The 17,217-nt window shown below is 45.0% G+C and overlaps 1 protein-coding gene across 2 annotated transcripts in view; it reads right to left on the bottom strand.

The window, feature by feature from the left end:
- Window positions 1-17,217, bottom strand: part of adamts17 (ADAM metallopeptidase with thrombospondin type 1 motif, 17) — a 591,331-nt gene that overhangs the window by 214,484 nt on the left and 359,630 nt on the right. For both annotated transcript variants that reach the window (XM_041175111.1, XM_041175112.1), the window contains exon 12: window positions 2,663-2,808. In XM_041175111.1, coding sequence (XP_041031045.1) covers window positions 2,663-2,808 — 146 coding nt within the window. The remainder of the gene's footprint in view (window positions 1-2,662; window positions 2,809-17,217) is intronic.

Below are 17,217 nucleotides of genomic sequence, written 5' to 3'. Positions count from 1 at the left end.
TAAAATTCTGGCAGGGCTGGACAGACTGGATGCAGGGATGATATTTCCTCTGGCTGGGGGGGTCCAGAACAAGGGGTCACAATCTCAGGATACGGGTTAGACCATTTAGGACTGAGATTAGGAGAAACTTCTTCATTTAGAGGGTGGTGAACCTATGGAATTCTCTACCACAAAAGGCTATGGAGGCTAACTCACGGAATATATTTAAGAAGGAAATGGGTAGATTTCTGGACTCACGGCGTCAAGGGGTATGGGAGAGCACAGCAGTACGGCATTCAGATAAAGGATCAGCCATGATCATATTGAAAGGTGGGGCAGGCTCAAAGGCCTGAATGACCTATTCCTACCCTTAATTTCCAAATTTCTATGCACTGTCAGAAGGTCAGCACTGATGGAACGCAAAATGTTAGGAGGGCCTTTAATAAGGAAACATGTCAAACTATCAGAGGGGCAGTGCTGAGGTAAGGTTCCACTGTCGGAGGGTCAGAACTGAGGGAGCGCTGCACTGTTGTAGGGGCAGTACTGAAGGAGTGCTGCACTGTTGGAGAAGCAGTATTGAGGGAGTGCTGTACTGAGGGAGAGCTAGACCATCAGAGGGTCAGTAGGAAGTGAGTGCTGCACTGTTAGAGGGGCAGCACTGAGAGAGTGTTGCAATGTCAGAATGGTCAGTACTGAGGAAGCAATACACTGTTAGAGAGCCAGTACTGGGAAAACTGCACTGTCAGAGGGTCTGTACTGAATGAGCACTGCACAGTTGGAATCAGTACTGAGGGACCACTGTCCTGTTGGAGGGTGAGTACTAAGGGAGTGCTGCATTGTTGCTTTTCTACCTCTGTTTAAATGGGGTACACTGGACCAGTAATCCAGAGGCCTGGACTGATAATACAGAAAATCTGAGTACAAATCCCACCATGCCAGTTTGAAACATTGAACTCTGGTGTAAAATATCTGGAAGTAAAACACTAGCTTCAGTAAATGGAACCACAAGGCTGTTGTGCTGTCGTAAAGCCCAACTGGTTTGTTTCCCACAGATGTGGCCTAACCAATCATCCAGGTTCATTAAAATCACTTCAGGGAAACTTGTGGTGAGCAGTAAATGTTGCCTTTCCTAGCAATGCCAACATCCCACAGAAGAGTTTTAAAAATTGGATGTTCGTCTGACGTGTTGCCAGACACGTTGGAATATGAGAGCAGGAACAGACCGTTCAGCCGCTCAGGCCTGTTCCACCATTCAACTAAATCATGGCTGATCTGTACAGCAACTCCACTTTCCTGCCTTCCCTTGACTCCACACTAGAGTATTCCAGATTTCTACTACTCCTAAAACACCTAGATTCTATAAGTCATGCTCCCCTGTTGTCGATGACCTCACCAGATAAATAGTTTACCTCTATTCTATTGAATCTCGTTATCATTCTAAACACCTTGATTAGATCATAACTGACCATTCTCAAATGAATACAAGCAAATTACACAACATATCCCTATGGTTTGAAGCTTTTAATTTTGGTACCATCCTGGTGAATCTATGCTGTACTCACATCAGAGCCAATATACCTTCCTGAAGTGCATTGCCAAGAATTGAAAGCAGTACTACAGATGGAATCTGCCCAAGCTTCTGTACAGCTAGAGCAGGCCTGTTGTTAATAGCTATAAACAGTGCACAGTCAGCCAGCAGTGAGGTCCATTCCACTGTGCTAGTCTTCATATGCTGGTACCTAGGAAAAGTCCACAGTGCCTGCACAGGCTGAGACTGTCCAAGTGCCTCTACACAGTGAGACCATCCACAGTGCCTGTGCAAAGTGACACTATCCACAGCGCCTGTACAGGGTGAGATTGTCCACAGTGCCTGCGCATGGTGAGGCTGCCAGCAGTACCTGTAGATAGTGAGACTGTCAACAGTACCTCAACACAGTGACACTGTCGACAATGACTATACATGGTGACACTTACATGGTGACTGTTCCTGGTGAGACTGACCACAATACCTATAAATGTCCATAGTGCCTGTACATGGTGAGATTGTCGAAACTGTCTGCACATGGTGACACTTTCCACTGTGCCTGTACATGGTGGTAATACTTTTCAGGAGATCTTTCTTCCAATTGATTCATATATTCAGCTAAGGAATGATACCCCTGCGACCCTGCCCTCAGGAACTGCATATTCCTTATCTCCGATCCTTCCACTTCTCCAGCCTATTTTGGATACACTGCCCTGCGTAGATTTCTCTGACATATTTTGCCTCTAGGTTAATGTAGGTGAGGAGTGGGTGAATGATGGGATGGGAGAGTCAGTGCTTTCAGGGGTGGAAACAGAGATTCCCAAGCAATCCTCTTCTTCCCTGTCTGCCTCTATCCCACTAAGGGAAGCTAGAAATGGAATCTAACATGAATGCATAAGCAAAAGTTATTTGTGTATAATCTTGAACAATGTGTTACACATGACTCGAGCTTTTAATTTTTACTAAACGTTTGTGATGAGAAACCAGTTTTCTTCCTGTAATACATGCAATTGCTCTGAATATTGAAGCATTACCAGCATGTGCTCCTAGAATCAGGGTTACAATACGTGATCTGGCAAAGGAAGGCGCCTCCTGATTTGGCAGCACAGCAATAAATTACAGTACATTTTGCAGTAGAGCTTTGTCAAAAACACTTACGGGGGATTGTCGCATTTTCTTTGTCTGAACCTGGCTCCAGTTCCACATGTCCTGCTGCACATACTCCACTGGCTCCACATGCTCCAGTCTCCATCCACGTGCTCCGGGATTGGCGTTTTGCTGACACACTCCCCTGCCCTGCACCACTTAAATCACAGCAGAAAGCATATGTTAAGATCTGCACCTCCACACCAGCTGTTTACCAAAATACACTCTCTGCTAGTTACACAGGAACAAGAGGCCAGTCAACCCCTCGAGCCTGTTTCGCCATCAATCAGACCATGGCTCATCTGTATTTCAACTCCATTTACCCACCTTTGCTCCATATATACCTTGATAAAACAAAGAACAAAGAAGAAAAGTACACCTTCCGCCCTCCAAGCCTGCGTCGATCATATTGCCTGTCAAACTAAGGTTGATATTCAACAAAAATCCATTTGAGTCATGAAGGCTCCAATTGAGCCTGAGCATCTAAAGCCTTTTGGGGGAATGAGTGTCAGGTTTCCACCACCCTTTGTTCAAAAAAAGTGCTTCTTAAAATTCCTCCGAAATACTTTAATCTTAAAATTCTGTTCCTCATCCCTCACCTGAGGAAGTATTTTATCTAGCAATTCCTTTTAGTATTTAAACACTCGATCAGATCACCCCTCACTTCCAAAACTCAAGGGAGTGTAAGATTTGTTTATGCGACCTCTCCTCATAATTTAAACTTTATCCACTTTACCCACTAAAGTCTCATGGCATCAGGTCAAACAGAAACCTCCTGCTGATCACCATCTACGTGCAATTTAATTCTGAACAACCTTCTGGGAGATTTAATCTTGTAATCTCAGCTGATGAATCAGTGCAGTTCCATGTTGAACACCAACTGGAAGAAGCACTGAGGGTGGCAACAGCACGGAATATATTCTGGGTGGGAGGGGGGAGGGGGCTTCAATGGCCACCACCAAGAGTGGCTCGGTAGCACCATTACTCATCGAGCTGGCCGAGTCCTGGAGACATATCTGCCAAACTGGGTCTGCAGCAGGTGGTAAGGGAACCAACAAGAGGGAGAAATCTACTTCACATCGTCTTCGACCAACCTACCTGTCGCAGGTACATCTGTCCATGACAGTATTGGTAGGAGTGAGCATTGCACAGTCCTCACATTGAGGATATCCTCCATCGTGTTGTGTGGCACTACCACTGTGCTAAATGAGGTAGGTTTTGAACAGATCTAGCATCGATGAGGCGCTGTGGGCCATCAGCAGCAGCAGAATTGTACTTGAACACAATCTGTAACCTCGTGGCCCGGCATATCCCCCACTCTACCATTACCAACAAGCCAGGAATCAACCCCGGTTCAATGAAGAGTATAGGAGGGCATGCCAGAAGCAGCACCAGGCATACCTAAAAATGAGGTGTCAACCTGGTGAAACTACAACACAGGATTACTTGCGTGCCAAACAGCGGAAGCAGCATACAACAGACAGAGCTAAGCGATTCAACAACCAACAGAACAGAGCTAAGCTCTGCAGTCCTGCCACATCCAGCCATTAATGGTGGTTGGTAATTAAACAACTCCCTTGAGGAGGAGGCTCCATAAATATCCACATCCTCAATGATGGGGTAGCCCAGCACATCTGTACAAAAGATAAGGTTGAAAGCATTTGCAACTATCTTCAGCCAGAAGTGCCGAGTGGATGATCCAACTCGGCCTCCTCCAGAGGTCCCCAGCATCACAGTGCTTTTCTTTAGCGATTCATTCACACATCAAGAAATGGCTGAAGGTATTGGATATGGCAAAGCCTATGGGGCATGACAACATTCTGGTAGTAGTACTACAGACCTGTGCTCTAGAACTATCTGCACCCTTAGCCAAGCTGTTCCAGTACAGCTATAATACTGGCATTTACCCGACAAAGTGGAAAATTGCCTAGGTATGCCCTGTCCATAAAAAACAAGACAAATCCAACCCAGCCAATTACCCCTCCATCAATATACTCTTGATTATCAGTGATGGAAGGGGTTGTCAACAGTGCTATCAAGCAGCACTTACACAGCAATAACCTGCTCACTGACGCTCAATTTGTGTCCCGCTAGGGCCACACAGGTCCTGACCTCATTACAGTCTTAGTCCAAACATGGCTGGAAGAGCTGAGCTCCAGAGGTGAGGTGAGTGATTGCCTTTGACATCAAGGCAGCATTTAACTGAGTAAGGCATCAAGGAGTCCAACAAAACTGACGTTAATAGGAATCGGGGGAACTCTCTGCTAACTGGAGTCAAACCTAGCACAATGGAAGATGGTTGCGGTTGTTGGAGGCCAAATCATCTCAGTCCCAGGACATCACAGCAGAATATAGTGTCCCAGGCCTAACCATCTTCAGCTGCTTCATCAATGACTTTCCCATGTTCAATACCATTCACGACTCGTCAGATACTGAAGCAGTCTGTGACATTATGAGGCAAGACCTGGACAACACTTAGGCTTGGGCTGACAAGAAGCAAGTAACATTCTCATTACTGTTAGAATTATATCTCTTAAAATGGCGTTTTCTTTTGCAAAATGGAAGGATTTGGCATGATCTGGACATGTGGATGCTAACCTGGGACTTTATTTAAAGGAGGTCCTAAGTTCACCTTGGAACTGTAACCAAACAAGCCTCTTCCAAGAAATCACCTGAACTATATGGTACTTGAGAAGGAGTTATTTTGTTTATGTTGAGCTGCAAAACACTTTAATTAATGAAGCTGGGAGACAAAAAAAAAGGCAACCAGATGGGAGAGAGAAAAAAAGCTTAAGTTGTGAAGCTGCTTTTTTGAAGCCAGTCTTGTTGGAGAGCAAGCTGAGAAAGGAAGGCTCCCTCTCCACCTTGCCTGAAATTGTGTGTGGCTCAGAGAACCCTCAGCTGAGTATAACTGGTTTGCATTGGGACCTGCAAAGCTGGGCAGTTGGTGGGAAATTCCAGGCATCTACTGAGGCCAGCAGTTCCGACTGCTCAAGAGAGAACTCCAGGTCAACAGCGTCAAGGCCCTGTGGACTTTATCCTTTATTTTATAATGCCTATTCTCTGAAGCCCATCTCTGCAGAGAGACTCTATCTGTTTGTCCTTTGTTTGTCTGTGCATGTGCTGGGGGGATTCTTTAGGAAGAGATGGATAGTTATACTTCCCAATTATAATTGTGTATTAACCAGTACTTGCAACTTGTTGAAAGAAGTTTTGTTTTAAAATTAATTAATCATTCTGAGTTTTTGAAAGAATCCTGGTCAGACTCTCTTTTCTTCTAGGTACTAGAGGTATAGATACAAAATTGGCCATTTCAGTGAGAAAATTAAACATTTAAATTAAATGTACGGCCTGAGGAGGAGTGGGGCTTGATAACTCGTGCACTTCTCCCAACCCAGTCATAACGTAAACTGATGGCTCTTGTGGGATTTTGAAACATGGATAGTGGGTGATTGGACGAGGAACAGTCATTCATAGAGATAAAAGGACAGAGAAGAGGTTTCTTATACATTGGTAACCTAAAATGTCATTGGAAATTGCTATGGCTTTTTCTTACAGGTGGGAGATATAACCCTGACTGGTTTACAGAAAATAACCAAGAGTAAGCTAATAGAATTAGCGGATAAACTGGAGGTAGAATTACCCAAAGGGGTGACGAAAGCCAACATGGTTGAGATAATAGTGCAGCATTTGAAACTGGAAGGGGTAACAGAGAGGTCATATTCTCTGGGGGTGAGTCAGTTGAACTGGCTAAGATTCAGTTACAAATGAAAAACTTGAATTGGAGGCGAAAGAAAAGGAAAGAGAAAGAGCATTTAGGAAGCTGGAACTGGAATTTCAGTCAAGGGAGAAGGATCAAGAAAGAGAGGCAAAGGAGAGAGAGAAGAAACAAGAATGGGAATGCCGCCATTCCTTGTTTTTGATTACTAATTCCTCAGACTCACTCTCTAGAGGCTGGACCTTAAAAAAGAAGCCTCAGATGCTGAGGAAGGTTCTGATGATGCAAAAATCTCTGATCCAAAGCCGAGTGGGGAGATGTTTAAGTTTGTGCAAGGTCTCCCAAAGTTTGTGGAAAGGGATGTAGAGGCATTCTTTACTTCATTTGAAAAGGTAGCTAAGCAAATGAATTGGCCAAAAGAAATCTGGACATTGCTTTTACAGACTAGGTTGGTGCGTAGAGCTCATGAGGTTTATGCCTCACTTTCAGAAGAGGCTTCTGTGGATTATGATGCAGTTAAAAAAGGCTATTCTGAGTGCATGAGTTGGTCCATGAGGTAGACAGGCAGAAATTTCAGAATATAAGGAGACAACCTTCAATAAGGAAACACCTATATTGAGTTTGAGAGGGTAAAACAAAGTAATTTTAACTGTTGGATAAGGGCTTTAAAGGCAGAGATAACATATGAAGCTCTTAAAGAAATAATTCTCTTGGAAGAATTTAAGAATTTACTTCCTCCAGTAGTTAGAACCCATGCTGAAGACCAGAAGGTTAAAACATCTAGACAGGCAGTAGAGGTGGCTGACGATTATGAACTGGTCTATAAATCTAAATCCTTTTTCCATCATCCCCGCAAACCCAATAGGGATAGAAGGTGAGAAGGTGAAAGAAAGGCAAGTAGCAAGGGGAAAGAAGGGACTGCTGGGAATACCCTGGAAAATCCTTCTCAGGCCAGAAAGGAAAGTGCTGAGGGTGGAAGTGATGCTCAAAGGCCTTAGTGTTTCCATTGTAACAAGGTGGGACATATTCATGCCGTTTGCTGGAAGTTGTGCGGGAAATCCATGGGATTTCTTGGGTTACATATGAGTGATTCAGGAAAAGGAACCACGACTGAAAGCACAACATATCAAGTTGTAGCAAAAACTGCAGCTGTGAAAATGAGTGTGAACACTGCTAAGGGGTGAATGAGATACATGAGCGTTATAAAGAAATTTTGTTGAAGGGAAAAGTAATACCTTATCTCTCGAATGAGACAGCTAAACCTATATCATACTTAGAGATACAGGATCCAGGCTTGATAGTTTGCACACTCCTCCCAATTTAACACTACACAAGTGCCAAGCAATGACCTTCTCTAACAAGAGAGAATCTAACCATCTAACATTAACATTCAACTACATTACCATTGCTGAATCAATATCCACAATCAACATCCCGGGGGTGCCATTGACCAGACACTGAACTGGGTCAATACATGCTGTGCCTATAAGAGCAGGTCAGAGGCAGGGAATTTTGTGGCAAATAACTCACCTCCTGACTCCCCAAAGCCTGTCCACTATCTACGAGGCCAGGAGTATGATGAGATACTCTCCTCCCACCTGGATGAATGCAACCCCAACAACACTCCAGAAACTCAACACCATCCAGGGCATATAGTCAGAGTTTCTACAAGTATTTAAAAAGGAAAATAGTACTTAGAGCAAGTGTTGGTCCTCTAGAGAGTGAGTCTGAGGAATTAATAATCAAAAACAAGAAATGGCGGATGTGTTGAACAAGTACTTTGTGTGCATTTTCACTGTAGAAAGCTTAGAAAACTTTCCAAAGGTACTTGAAAATCAAGGTGCAAAAGGGAGGGAGAAACTGAAAACAATCGCTATGCCAGGGAAAAAGTATTAGGTAAACTATCAGGCCTAAAGACTGACAAGTCGTCAGGACCTAATTGTCTGCATGCGAAGGTCTTAAAAGAAATGGCTGCAGAGTTAGTAGAGATGTGGTTTTAATCTCCCAAAATTCCTTAGATTCTGAAATGCTCCCAGCAGATAGTAAAATAGCAAATGTAACACCTTTATTCAAGAAATATGGGAGATGGAAACCAGGAAGTTAGTTAGGCCAGTTAGTCTAACAACTGCCATAGGGAATTTGCTAAAATCCATTATTCAGGACGCTATAGTAGGATACTTAGAAAATCATAATGGGATCAAGCAAAGTCAAAATGGCTTTGTGAAAGGGAAATCGAGTTTAACTAATTTATTATAGTTCTTTGAGAAAGTAACAAGCAAAGTGATAAAGGGAAACCTGCAGACGTGATGTACTTGGATTTTCAAAAGTCTTTTGATAAGGTGCTACACCAAAGCTTACTACACAAAATAAGAGCTCATGGTGTAGGGGTAATATATTTGCATGGACTGGTATGATAACAGGGAGCAGAGAGTAAGGATTAATGGATCTATTTCCGGGTTGGCAAGCTGTAACTAATGGAGTGCCACAGGGATTGGTGCTGGGACCTCAACTATTTACAATCTATATCAATGGCTCGGATAAAGGGGTAGCTAAATTTGCTGACGACACCAAGATAGGGAGGGAAGTAAGTTGTCAAGAGGAGGTAGAGAGTCAACAAAGGAATATGGACAGGTTAAGTGAGTGGGCAAAAATTTGGCAGATGGAGTATAATGTGGGAAATTATGAACTTGTCTCATTGGCAGGAAGAATGTAAAAACAGTACACTATTTAAATGGAGAGAGGCTGCAGATCTCTGTGGTACAGAGGGTTCTAGGTGTCCTTGTACAGGACTCAGAAAAAGTTAGTATGCAGGCACAGCAAGTGATTAGCTAGGCAAATGGAATGTTGCTGTTTATTGCAAAGAGAATGGAATATAAAAGTAGGGGGCTTTTACTTTTTTAAATTCAGTCATGGGATGTGGGGTTTGTTGGCTGGGCCAGCATTATTGCCCATCTCTAGTTGCCCTTGAGAAGGCGGTGGTGAGCTGCCTTTTTGAACCACTGCAGTCCATGTGGTGTAGGTACACCCACAATGCTGTTAGGGAGGGAGTTCCAGGATTTTGACCCAGCGACAGTGAAGGAACGGCGACATATTTCCAAGTCAGGATGGCGAGTGACTTGGAGGGGAACTTCCAGGTGGTGGTCTTCCCATCTATCTGCAGCCCTCATTCTTCTAGATGGTAGTGGTCTGGGTTTGGAAGGTGCTGCCTAAGGAGCCTTGGTGAATTCCTGCAGTGTATCTTGTAGATGGTACACACTGCTGCTACTGTGCATCCATGGTGGAGGGAGTGAATGCTTGTGGATAGGGTGCCAATCATGCAGCCTGCTTTGTCCTGGATGGTGTTGAATTCTTGAGTGTTGTGGGAGCAGCACTCATCCAGGCAAGTGGAGAGTATTCCATCACACTCCTGACTTGTACCTTGTAGATGATCGACAGACTTTCAGGAGTCGGGAGTGGGTTACTCATCGCAGGATTCCTAGCCTCTAACCTGCTTTTGTAGCCACAGTATTTATATGGCTAGTCTAGTTCAGTTTCTGGTCAATGGCAACCCCCAGGATGTTGATAGTGGGAGATTCAGTGATGGTAATGCCATTGAACGTCAAGGGGTGATGGTTGGATTCTCTCTTGTCGGAGATGGTCATTGCCTGGCACTTGTGTGGCGCGAATGTAACTTGCCACTTGTCAGCCCAAGCCTGAATATTGTCCAGGTCTTGCTGCATTTAGACATGGACTGCTTCAGCATCTGAGGAGTCATGAATGGTGCTGAACATTGTGCAATCATCAATGAACATCCCCACTTTTGACCTTATGATAGAAAGAATGTCATTGATGAAGCAGCTGAAGATGGTTGGGCCGAGGACAGCACCCTGAGGAACTCCTGCAGTAATGTCCTGGGGCTGAGTCTGACCTCCAACAACCACAACCATTTTCCGTTGTGCTAGGTATGACTCCAACCAGCGAAGAGTTTTCTCCCTGATTCTCATTGACTCCAGTTTTGCTAAGGCTCCTTGATTCCACACTCTGTCAAATGCTGCCTTGATGTCAAGGGCAGTCACTCTCATCTCACCTTGGAAGTTCAGCTCTTTTGTCCACGTGCGAACCAAGATTGTAATGAGGTCAGGAGCTGAGTGGCCCTGGCAGAACCCAAACTGGGCATCAGTGAGCAGGCTATTGCTAAGCAAGTGCTGCTTGATAGCACTGTTAATGACCCCTTTCATTACTTTACTGAAGATCGAGAGTAGACTGATGGGGTGGTAATTGGCCGGGTTGGATTTGTCCTGCTTCTTGTATACAGGACATACCTGGGCAATTTTCCACATAGCCAGGTAGATGCCAGTGTTGTAGCTATACTGGCTAGGGGCACGGCAATTTCTGGAACACCAGTCTTCAGTACAATTGCCAGAATATTGTCAGGACACATTGTACTGCAGCTGTACAAGGCTTTGGTGAGACTGCATCTGGGGGAATCTGTACAGTTTTGGTCTCCTTATTTGAACAATGATGCTACTGCATTGGAAGCAGTTCAGAGGAGGTTTACTCAACTCATTCCTGGGATGAAGGACTTATCTTATGAAGAAAGGTTGAACATGTTTGGCTTTTACCCATAGAATGAGAGGTGATCTTATTGAAACATATAAGATCCTGAGGGGACTTGATAGGGTGGACATGGGAAGATGTTTCCTCTTGTGGGCGCGACGAGAACTAAGGGACTCAGTTTAAAAATTAGAGGTCTCCCTTTTAAGACAGAGATGAGGAGAATTTTTTCTCTCAGAGGGACTAATCCATGGATTTCTCTTCCTCAGAAAACAGTGATGGCTGGGTCATTGAATTTATTCAAAGCTGAGTTAGATGGGTTTTTGATTGACAAGGGAGTCAAGGATTATTGAGGACAGATAAGAAAGTGAAATTGAGACCACAATCAGGTCAGACATGACCTTATCGAATGGAGGAGCAGGTTCAGAGGGCTGAATGGCCTGCTCCTGTTCCTAAGTTCTATGTTCCAATGGCAAAGCAAACCTCCGGAATGGCATCCCATCCACCACCTTAAACATTCACTCCCTCCACCACTGACCCACAGTGGCAGCAGTGTGTACCATAAACAAAATACACTGGAACAACTCACCAAGGCTTCTTTGACTGCACCTTCCAAACCTGTGACCTGTACCACCCAGAAGGGAAAAGCAGCACATGCATTGGAACACCACCACCTGCATGTTCTCCTCCAGGCCACACACTATCCTGACCTGGAAATAGATCACCGTTCCTTCATTATTGCTGGGTCAGAATCTTGCAAATCTCTTCCTAACAGCACTGTGGGTATGTCTACACCACATGGACTGCAGCAGTTCAAGAAGGTGGCTTACCATCACCTTCTCAAGGGCAATTAGGGATGGGCATTAAATGCTGGCCTAGCCAGTAATGTCCACATCCTGTGAAAGAATTAATAAAGCCACAGACTTGTTCTAATGAATCTGTGCTGCACCCCCCTCCAAGACTAACATATCCCTCCTGAGGTACGGTGCCCAGAACTGAACCCAGTTATTCCAGATGGAGTCTGACTAAGGCTCTGTACAACTGAAGCATCACTTCCTCCCCTTTGTATTCCAGCCCCCTTGAGATAAAGGGAACAATGTTCCCTTATCCTGTTTGATACCTTTTTGCACCAGTGCACTGGCTTAAATGGCTTCTGGACTTTAATTCTCAAATCTCTGTGCTCCATCTCTCTGCTGTGCATCACTTTTATAATCAGTGGCAGGAAATCCTGCACCTACAGCAAAGGGAATCCACATGTGCTTGAGGTGCCTCTCAATTAGTTACTGCTCTTTATTATTGTTTCCACTTTAAAGAGGCTCAGAGAGCTTTTGTGGCCTCTAAAAATACGTCACTCAATCTTGGGTACATTTGGCATGAGCTCATCAGGATCGAACAACTGGAACACAATCACTGAGGTTTACCATTTCAAGGATTGCACCAAGTGAGGTTTAAACATACTCTGAAGCCTGGAAAATCTCCTTTCTTGGGAACCGACCCATCCACTGCCTCTGATTTGGCACACTGCTTGTTTGACATCCAGCATCAGATGAGCAGAAATTAAATATTGGAAGATCAAAGGCATTGTCTTCAGCACCTATCACAAGCTCTGTTCCTTAGCCACGGAATACATCTCTCTCCCTGCCAACCGTCTAAGTCCGAATCAAACTGTTCACAGCCTTTATTTGCCTGAGCTGAGTTTCCAAACATGTTTCAGCTCCAGTTCCAAGACTGCCTACCACCATCTCCATAATACCGCCCCACTCTGCACCTGCCTTTGCTCATCTGCTGCTGAAATCCTCATCCATGCCATTGTCAAGTAGTCTGATCTCAATAATAGGGAAAATGTTAAAATTGATCAGTAATGACATGGTAACAGGATACTGGGAAAATCACAATATGATTAGGCAGGGTCAACAGATTTTTATGAAAGGGAAATTATGTTTTTTGAGGGTATAACTAGCAGGGTAAATAAGGTGGAACCAGAGTATATTTGGATTTTCAGAAGACATTCAATAAGATGATGCACAAGAGTTTGTTGGACTAGATTGGAGCTCATGGGGTTGGGGATGATGTATCAGCATGGGTTCAGGGTTGATTAACAGACAGGAAACAGAGTAAGAATAAATTAATCATTTTCAGAATGTCAGGGTGTAACTGGTAGAGACGCCACTTGGATCAGTGCTTGGGCCTCAATTGTTAACATTCTATATCATTGGCTTAGATAAGGAGATTGAATACAATGTAGCCAAATTTGCTGATGTGATGATGCAAAGCTAGGCGGGAAAGTAAGCTGTGATTAGAGTGTAAAGTGATTGCAAAGGGATACAGATGGGTTAAGTGAGTGGACAAAATGCAGAGCCTAACATGGAGAAGTGTGAAATTATCCAATTGAGTACGAAGAATGGGAAAGCAGAATATTTTTTGAAAGGTGATAGACTAGTAAATGTTGGTATTAAGAGAGATTCAGGTGAACATATGAACTAGGAGCAGGACTAGGTCATTCTACCCCTTTAGCCTGCTCTGCCATTTGGTAAGATCATGGCTGATCTGATTGTGTCCACTACTTTCCTGTCTACTCTCTATACCCTTTGAATCCCTTGTCTGATTTCTCCTCGTCTCCGTCTTAAATGGGAGGCCACTCATTTTCAAACTACATCCTCTAGTTCTAGTCTCTCCCACGAGGGGAAACATCCTCTCAGCATCCAACCTTTCAAGTCCCTTCAGGGTTTTATATGTTTCAATAAAATCACCTGTCATTCTTCTAAACTCTGACGTATAAGGGCCTGGCCTGTCCAACCTTTCCTCATAAGACAGCCCCTTCAATCCAGCAACCAGTTGAGGGAACCTCTTCTGAACTGTTTCCAATGCAATTATATTCTATCTTAAGTAAGGAGACAAAACTGTATATAGTAATCCAGGTGTGGTCACACTGAAGTGTGACAACTGTAGTAAAACTTTCCTACTTTCATATTCAATTCCCCTTGCAATAAACAACATTCCGTTCGCCTTCCTAACCACTTGCTATGCCAGCATGCTAACTTCTTATGATTCATGTACCAGGGCACCCAGATCCCTCTGTACCTCAGAGTTCTGCAATCGCTCTCCATTTCAGTAATGTACTGCTTTTCTATTCTTCCTGCCCAAGTGGACGAGTTCACATTTTCCCACATTATACTCTATCTGCCAATCTTGTACTCACTCACTTAGCCTATCTAAAACCCTTGTGGACTCTTTGGGTCTGCCTCAAAATTTACTTTCCTGCTTATCTTTGTGTCATCAGCAAATTTAGCAACCATACATTAGGTCCCTTCACCCAAGTTATTGATATAGATTGTAAATGGTTGAGAACCCAGTGCTGATCCCTGTGGTGCTCCACTGGTTACAGCAAGTCAACCAGAAAAAGACTGATTTATTCCTACTCTTTGCTTCCTATTAGCTAACCAATCCTCTATCCATGATAATGTTTCCCCCTACACCATGAGCTCTTGTTTTATGTAGTAATCTTTGATGTGACACTTTTGATGCCCCTTATTATTTTGTTCTAGGCATAAGAACATCAGAAATAGGAGCAGGAATAGACCATAAGGCCCCTCGAGCCTGCTCCACCATTCAATATGATCATGACTGATCTTCTGCCTCAACCCCATTTCCCCACCTGCTCCCCATACCTCGATTCCCTGACAGATCAATGATCTGTCTATTCCAGCTCTAAATATATATAATAATGGAGCTACCCTCAGGGGTAGAGAATTCACAAGCCTCTGCCTGAAGAAATTTCTTCTCATTTCAGTCCTAAATGATTGGTCCCTTATCCTGAGACTGTGCCCCCATGTTCGCGATTCCTCAATCAGGGTAAACGGTCTCTCAGTGTCTACCCTGTCAAGCCATTCAGAATCTTGTACACTTCAATGAGATCAGCTCTTACTCTTCCAAACTCCAGAGAGTATAGGCCCAAGTCATTCAGCCTGTCATCATAGGACCACCCTTTGATCTCAGGGACTAATCTAGTGAACCTTTACTGTACCGTGCCTGATACAAGTGCATTCTTCCTTAGGTTGGAGACAAAAACTGTGCGTAGTACTCCAGGTGTAAACCCCCATACAATTATAGCAAGACTTCCTTAATCTTGTACTTCAAACCCCTTCCAACAGTGGTCAAAATGCCACTTGCCTTCCTAATTGCCAGCTGTAACTGCATGTTAATTTTCTGTGCCCCAGTGCAATACACCCAAGTCTCTGAATGTCTTTTAAAAATAATTCTGCTTCTCTGTTCTATACCAAAGTGAATAACCTCACACTTGCCCACATTATACTACGTCTGCCATCTTGTTGCCCACTCATTTAACCTATCTATGGGTGGAATTGTCCCAGATTTGCACTAAGTGAGGTAGCAGGCAGGAAAAAGAATGTTTTACCCGCCGGCTGCAATGACGGCTTTTCACACCATATCGTTCCAATCCTGCCTCTTTAATCATGCATTTCTGGGAACACGCCGTTTCCATGGCAGGCAGGCTCTCATTCACCCGCCACGCTGTCACCTCGCCACTTCCTCATGCTGGGCTCCATACTTAAATTGCAGCTGCGTACACACCTCTCAGAGCTTCCAGCCCAGCATCACTGCACAGAAGACATGGTCCCGAGAGGCAAGAAGACTGCAGCCCCCTGATTCAGGGACGCGTCCCTGGAATGTCTTTTTGACACGTGAAGGACCGCCGTGATGTCCTCCACCCCAGCTCTGGCCACAGGAGGGGCAGCAACATCACCAATCCAGCTTGGGAGGCAGTGGCAGTGGTGGTCAGTGCCAACGCCCTGCAAAAGGGGACAGCCATCCAGTGCCGCAAGAGGATGAATGATCTCATCCGTTCCACCAGGGTAAGTCACTCTTCTCATCACTCTCAACTCACACACTCACAAACTCATCACACATCCACAGAGCCCTCACTCACTTCCAGTTGAAGTGACATCATGTCACTCTCTCACACACACCTTCATTGTCCTCATCCCATCCATGGCACCATGCACCACCCACACAGGACAGGCATACTTATTATCTGGCCTGGCAGGCGCCCTGCTTACACTCTCTCCATCTCTATTTATGCAGGACAAGCTGGCACACAATAACAGGGAGAGGTCGCAGACTGTTGAAGGAATGCCTGAAATCAAGGTCCTCACACACTTTGAAAATAGTCATCCAGCTGGCCGGCGAGGATCTGGAATGTTCCTGTACTGATTGGTGGGGTCGCTGGTGGTCAACCAAGTGAGGATCCAGCAATGCAACATCCATCGGACAACTATGCCGTGAGTGATGTGTCCTGGTCTGCAGTCCCCTGCCATGCACTAATTATCTCCCCTTGCTTTCACAGGCACATCTGGGAAACAGCCGAGGGGGTCCACGACCCAGGCCCTCAACTCATTCCCTAAAGACATCTCCGAAGAGGAATTTGCTGAACCACTCATGGAAGACCTGTCACAGCGCTCACCCACACCCTCCACCAGCACAGAGACACACACCTCGGTGGGACCTAACTTTAGAGTAGCCTTGAGATCACAATCTGGTGAGTACATTTCACTGTCTGATCCACAGTAGGTGGAGGCAGGGACTTCCCAGGTTTCTGGCACTCGGAGGACTGCTGGAGGCTAGAGATCTGCTCAGTCCAAGTCAGATGAGGAGCCTCCGGACTCGGTCATGTCACAGTTGCTGGAGCTGCAAAGGCAAACTCGGGAACATCAGGAAGGGATGTCCGCTGCACACCTCAGATTGCAAGGCACGATGGAGGAATCCGTCTGCCTTAAGTCTGAAATGATTGTGCTGGCATGCCAATGCACTGAGGTCAACAGTGATAGGATGGCAGCTGCCATGGAGGACTTGATCCAGGACATTGGTCTTGCACTGCTGCATGGGCTGAACTCCATCACTGATGCCATAGTTGGCCTCCAACAGTGTCAACGTGAGAGGGGTGCAGGGCAACTCGATCTCACTCCAGCTTCCCCATCTCCTCAAGGAGTCAGCCTGGGACCCTCGGGCACCCATAGAGAGGAGGATCAGCAGGTGCACTCCCTGGGGCCATTTCGCCAGGTGACTGGGCATGGGTGTTAATTGCTTGTACATAATGTTCACTTTGTTAATAAACTGCCAAGAATGTATCCTTGCCTTGGCTCCTTGTTTTGATGAGCAGTGTTTGTGTTGCTCAGATGTGAAACCTTGGTCCCTGCACAAGATAAAGGCAGGTGTCTCTGCCAGGGCCCCTTCCCTATGCTTTGTGCAACCTTCCCAGCACACTGATTCTGCGCCTTCATTGTAACTGGCACTTCAGTCA

This window comes from Carcharodon carcharias, chromosome 26, assembly GCF_017639515.1.
Source record: "Carcharodon carcharias isolate sCarCar2 chromosome 26, sCarCar2.pri, whole genome shotgun sequence".
Taxonomy (NCBI): Eukaryota; Metazoa; Chordata; class Chondrichthyes; order Lamniformes; family Lamnidae; genus Carcharodon; species Carcharodon carcharias.
Note: the sequence above shows the minus strand (reverse complement) of the source record. Positions and strands in the feature narration are given on the sequence as shown.